The 5,851-nt window shown below is 48.7% G+C and overlaps 1 protein-coding gene across 1 annotated transcript in view; it reads right to left on the bottom strand.

Annotated features, from left to right (window-relative positions):
- Positions 1-978: 978 nt before the first annotated feature.
- samd11 (sterile alpha motif domain containing 11) overlaps positions 979-5,851 on the bottom strand; it is a 50,617-nt gene continuing 45,744 nt past the window's right edge. Inside the window, exons 10-13 of the mRNA XM_053423891.1 lie at positions 5,030-5,820; positions 4,165-4,298; positions 2,954-3,064; positions 979-2,691 (exon numbers count right to left, since the gene is read on the bottom strand). Coding sequence (XP_053279866.1) covers positions 2,428-2,691; positions 2,954-3,064; positions 4,165-4,298; positions 5,030-5,820 — 1,300 coding nt within the window. The 3' untranslated portion in view covers positions 979-2,427. The remainder of the gene's footprint in view (positions 2,692-2,953; positions 3,065-4,164; positions 4,299-5,029; positions 5,821-5,851) is intronic.

Here is a 5,851-nt window from a genome sequence, read left to right as displayed (position 1 = left end):
TTTTTGTCTTTCCTTAGTTTCTAACTAATTGAAGCATGTACGTGCATGTTGATGCACAAGTGCACCTGCAATTAGTCATTTGTGTCCTGCGTACATGTGCACACCTGTAGGCACCCTCAGGCTTTGTGAGGACAGGCTATTTGGAGAGAGCGCCGAGCCGAGCCGAGCTAGGCTGAGCCAGGCTGGGCCGGCCAAGAAGAGGGGTACAGAGAGACGGGTGTTGAGCCCCGAGGCAGCAGTGCTGTGCCAGGCTGGCAGGGTGGTGTCTGATGCGGTGCCAAGATTCTCTGCCCAGGTGGTAGAGCAGCAACACAGGCTGGTCTGTTTCTGTGCCAGCTCCTCAAACCCCCGCCCCTCTCTCCCGACCACTGTCTTTTCTGTCTGTGTATTCACATGCTCAGACACGGCTTTCCGACGCTAACTTATCCCTATTCTCAGCTTTACTGCAGCTTTCACCCTGAACTAAAGGGGATCCTGGCCTTTTGGGTTAACAACTATCACATGTTCACCGGTGTACACCACACGGCAGAGGCAGGGGAGTAGAACTTCAACTCCACAAATTAGGATTTAAGTTTTTTTAATTAGTTTTGCCACATTTCCTCAGCAGTCGTTTTCAGATGTCCAGCCTAAAGCGAGGGGCTGTAGAAGCAGAACATAAAGCCTCAGTGTAACTTCTTGGGGGAGGAAGGGGAGTTTGATCGGGGGCACTTCCTGGTTCTGCTCCTGCTTGTGGGTGTTTTAGGAGGGTCGGGTTTATCCCCACAGGCAGGGAGGCCTTGGCCTGTAGCTGAACCTCACACTCTGACGGCTGGTGTTGACCTGAACTGCGCCCCCCGTGGTTCACCTCCCCTTCAAAAGACCACATATACTCCCTCCTGCACGCTTTTTACAGAAGAACCACAAAACACCTGAGGAGGAAAGGGCACATAGACGCTTTTCTGACACATGCACACAAATGACAGAAAGGAGAAAACAGGGGAATTTCTTTAGGATTTATTTCACCCGTGTGGTGAATAGAAAAATAGGATGAAGACAAAACATTTGAAGGGAAATCTAGAGACCATTTTTAATTCATTGCTTGTGTTGGTTTAAAAAAAAAAAAAAAAAAAATCCATAACAAAATCAAAACATTTGCATTAAGAGCTTTTGTGCCTTTCTTTTCCCTGCAACCAAGAGAGAACCAAGTAAAAGTATCTTTGGAATCCATCTGAAGGGCTAATTATAATACATATCATAATCTGCTTTATCTACTACATCAAAAGTCCTATAAATATTTTTTTCCTCATTTATATGCTGAAGTAGCATTCAAGATTGGAGCGTCTTTTAATATTACACTTAAAAAAAAATGGCAGAACAAAAGTATGAACATAAGTACCACCAAAGTTCAGCAAGTCACATTTTTCAGTAAAGAAAACCTTATTTCGTGCAACTACATTTAACAAAAAGTAAAAGTACCACGTATGTAACCTTCAGGATATTTTCATCTTAAGCATGATTCTGTACAATTTTGCATGTTTTTCCTACCTCCCACAGTAGTCAACACAAGCGTACAATGACATAAGCCGTACACACTTTTCCATTTCTCCGACATACGGTATTTTAAGTCTTTGTATGTCAGGAAATGACAGCTCCACCTAGAGTCCATCATGTGAGGCACAGGCCTAGCATTCCCCTGTTGGACCAGTCTTTTCTCTGAGACTATTAATGCAAAAAAAAAAAGAAAAAAGCAGACCCACTGTGAAACCTGGTTCCAATTCCACACATCCGGTCATCTTTGGTATTGGGACAGTGGAATGCATAGTTGCAGTGATAAAGAGGGAGCTAGTCAGATCTGTCACTGCTTAGCATATATGCTGTGACTCCAGCCTCTAAAGAGACGGCTCCACGCTGCTGTTTGGCTTCCGGAAGCGAGGGAGAGAAAAGAGAAGGGAGGCGTCTCCTTTTAATTCCTGGTCTCTGCAGGGCTTGTGGTGAGAGCAGAGATACAGACCAGAGAAAGAAAGTGAGTTAGCAGAGCTTCCTCCAGCCCAGGAAGGAAGGAAGAGTTTCCGCTAGCGTCTGACTGTCTGACTTGCAAGAATGTCGCATTTGTGGCAGGGCTTCGCTCCTCTTTTTGGCAGGCTGTCTGTGACCAGCTGTCTCCTTTTCCTCCTTTTTCTCTTCCTCTGTTCCTCTGTCGCCTCACGTGTCTCCCATCCAACCCAGTTTCTTTGGATTCTGCTCGACTGCAGCCGCTGCAGACAAACTCAGACTGATTGGTTCGCCGGCTGTGGTTCATATTGTCCAGTTGTCCTCTTATTCCAGTCCAAGTTTTTCCCATAAAATTCAGCATCAAGCTCCCAAGGTGGGGGGGGGAGTCTAGTAAAGAGAACCTAGGAGTCCATCTCTGTGGTCGAGTTCGCCCTCCTCACCCCTGCAGCTTAGCACCTACGAAGGGGTTTTGGCCTCGTATCTTCCCGCCACCGTGGAGCTGTTACCGTTTTCCTGCTTGGGGGAGGAGCACGCTGGAGTGGGACCGCTGTAGGGAGAGGAGCTGCTGCTGGTGGAGGCGGGTCGGTGGGACAGGGTCAGAGGGTGGGGCAGGGGGGTGTCCCGATCCCGGTCTGTGGGGCGCAGGGCGGCGGAAGGCGGGAAAGGGAACGCCAGGGGGAATCCAGTCATGTAGAAGAGCCTGCCGACACGACGCGCCACCTGAGGAGACGAGACCGCAAGACTGTCAGTACATCCTGTGGAGTATCACGTAATAGACTTATGTTATAAACTTTATGGTAAAGAGAGAGAGAGAGAGAGAGAGCAGAAACAGGCTGCAGTCTGTGGGGCAGGCTAGTTTAAGGGAATAATAAGCTATGCTACTCTAGACGTTTGTCTTGGTCCTACGGACAGACACACACACACACTCAGACACAGAGTCCACTTGATCAAACACACACACGCTGGTCTGTGGTGTGTGTACCTGTGAGCGGATCTTGAGCGCAGGCCCCAGCTTTAGTCCCATGGTGCTGAGCAGGTGCTCCTCAGTGAGCAGCGGCAATGTCTCTCCATCAATGGCCTGCTCCCGAAACACCTGGCGAAGACACAGCCGCTTCAGCCACAGGACCCAACACACACACACACACACTCGAAACACAAACCTGTACATCCACTCACGCAACCGACAAAACGGTGACCCTATTCCAAAATGTTACATTCCATTTTTTGAGAGGGGGGGGGGGAAGATGGTTGAATATTTTGATTGCAACCTTTTACTATAGAGATTCTGTTGATAAACGAATCCTCTCTGTCCACAGTGGCCAAAGAAATCGGTTCCTGGCCTGAGTCTTAATCTATTTAATAAATCCAGAAATCTGTGTCTGTCTGTATGTGGTTTGTATATCTCGAGAACCGTTCATCTTAATGGCCTCGCACTTGGCATGTGTATTGTTAAGGCCACAAGGAATTGTGGTTTTGAATTTCAGGCGTTTTGGTTACATGATACGTTTTCATATTAAACTTTATCAAACAGCCATCTGCAGGCCGCGACAAGTGACGTGGTCGATCGCGACTGACTCCTGCAGCCGGTCGTTACTTGCTGCAGGTCACTTTTAAGGTTTCAGAAAACTAACCAGTATCACCACCAACCAACAGCCCATAAGAACAGACACTGCACTACTGTTGGAGATAATAGGGACAAATTCCACTGTTCTTCCATGAAAACAATATTTCTGAAGATAAAGCTATTTTCTACTGAGATGTATTGTTAAGAATTAAAGTTGGTTTTCTCTACACTGAATTCAATGTGAGGATTCTCTTAACGCCACAACAAGAACGACTACATCAACTTTAAATGACTTAATGACTAAACACATCATCATGTGAGTATTGTATCTTTCTCAAAAGCTGGATGTTTCATTTTGGAACAATATTCAACTGTGCACACAAATACACGTTTCATTCACACAAAGCCCACAGGTATGGCTGCGGCTGTGAATGTGACCATTCATGTCGCCACACACATTCACAATAAACTGCTGCTGTGCTCGGTTTAGTGTTTCTTCCCTCAACAATGAGATGCCTGGAAATGCTTTATCTTGGTCACTATTGTTCTACAGTCAGCCTGCCCCCGGCCTCCATCGCCTCCTCCCTCTCTCTCCCTCCTCCCTCCCTCGCACCCGTCCACGTACTCACCTGTGTGTATTCAGCACATCCGGCCAGGCTGCTTATGAAGCCGCACACGTCCTCCACACTCCACTTGCTGATGTCCTCCGCGGGGTTAGCCGTGGCCGAGTCCTCCCCATCCATGAAAAGACCTCCCACGGAGCCTGAAAGAGCAGCAGTGGGTGAAAATGATGTGTCAATGTAAACTCTGGCTACAAAGCTGCTGTTGAGAGCGAGGATCCTGCTTCTGTTCCACATTTTGTTCTGATTCTAAATTGCCAGCTTAGCACAAGTACTGGGTTTGAAAAATATTTTGAACTGCACTTTAGAAAGAAACTGGACACTGAAACTGGTTTAGGCTTCCACAATGAATTTGAAAAGGAAAAAGATGAATTCCATAAAATGTTTAAAACGATGCATTTTTCCACAGACCAACATTAACCAAAGAAATGTTCAATAATATAAGAGATAATATCAGATCCTCACACTCATTTGCCCACCTCTATTGACCAGATTTGATTTCTGTCATTTAGCTGTTCAGGGAGGGACTTTATATAATGATAAAAATCGAGTTTAAAGTTGTTAACAGAAAGTATGAGTGTTGTGTTTGCAGTTATTGCGATATGAACAAGAAGTGTGTGTGTTTCATATGTGAACACCCAGACTCCCCCCTCCCTCTTCTCTGCCCACGTGTCTGTTCTGCTGGTGGTGTGCACGGGGGTCACACCGGGGTCAGAGGCAGGGCCCCTAACAGGGAGAGGTCTCCACACTGGAGACACGCAAACAGAGGGCGACACTAATGGGTTTCACATGTCAGTTTTCAGCCGTGCGTGTGTGTGTGTGTCTCTGTGTGTTTCTCTGTTTGTGTGTGTGTGTATGTGTTGGAGTATCTTACCCGTGTGAAAGTAAGGGTTGGCGTAGGGGAACCCAAAGGGAAACGACTGGCCGTGAAGAGCAGGCAGCGGTGGCATGAACCCAGGTGGCAGGTGGTACTTGACGTCAGCCTTGCCCAGTGCAGGGGTGAAGAGGTGACGACTGGGTGACTCTGTACCTGCTGAGCTACAGGGGGCGCTCAGCCTGCCTGAGCTCTCTCTAGGCTCCTTGGCAGTGTCACATGCCCCCCTGCTTCCAGTGTCTTTACCCCCATCCCTCTCTCTGTCCCGGGGTTTAACCATTGACTTGGCAGCGACGCTCTCCCGCCTCTCTGTGTACATCTCTGTCTCGCTGTCTGAGTCCCTCATCTCCTCATCCTGCACCTCCCTGTCTCCCTCCCTTCCTCTGTCCTCCCTTCCACCTGTGTGGTCCCCAGAACGGAACTGTATCTGGGGGCCACGGCGTAGGGCCTTCCTGGAGTCAGCGTCTGGCCCAGCAGCGGAGCTCTGAGCCTGGGTGTCTTTGGGTGTGGAGGACGCCCCTGGTTGATGCTGCTGGTGGCTGAGTGCTAGAAGGGGCGTGGAAGCCCCGTGGCGAAGCACCAGCATTGCGTTTGAACGGCGGGCCAGTTCCTCGCGGAGAGGGTGGCCCTCTGGGATGTCGTGGAGGCTCCGCAGGGCAGGGTGGTCAAGGGGCAGGCCATGAGGTAGAGCTCCAAGCGAGTCGGAGCCCAGAAGACGCTGCTGCTGCTGCTGTCGATGGTGAAGACTTTCCAACTCTTTCTGTCTCAGCAGCTCTGCTGACATCTCAAGTCTGAGGAAGAAAAACACATCGAGACTTTAAC

The sequence above is a fragment of the Pleuronectes platessa genome, chromosome 6, assembly GCF_947347685.1.
Source record: "Pleuronectes platessa chromosome 6, fPlePla1.1, whole genome shotgun sequence".
In the NCBI taxonomy this organism is placed as follows: domain Eukaryota; kingdom Metazoa; phylum Chordata; class Actinopteri; order Pleuronectiformes; family Pleuronectidae; genus Pleuronectes; species Pleuronectes platessa.
This window is presented reverse-complemented; position numbering and strand designations above follow the sequence as displayed.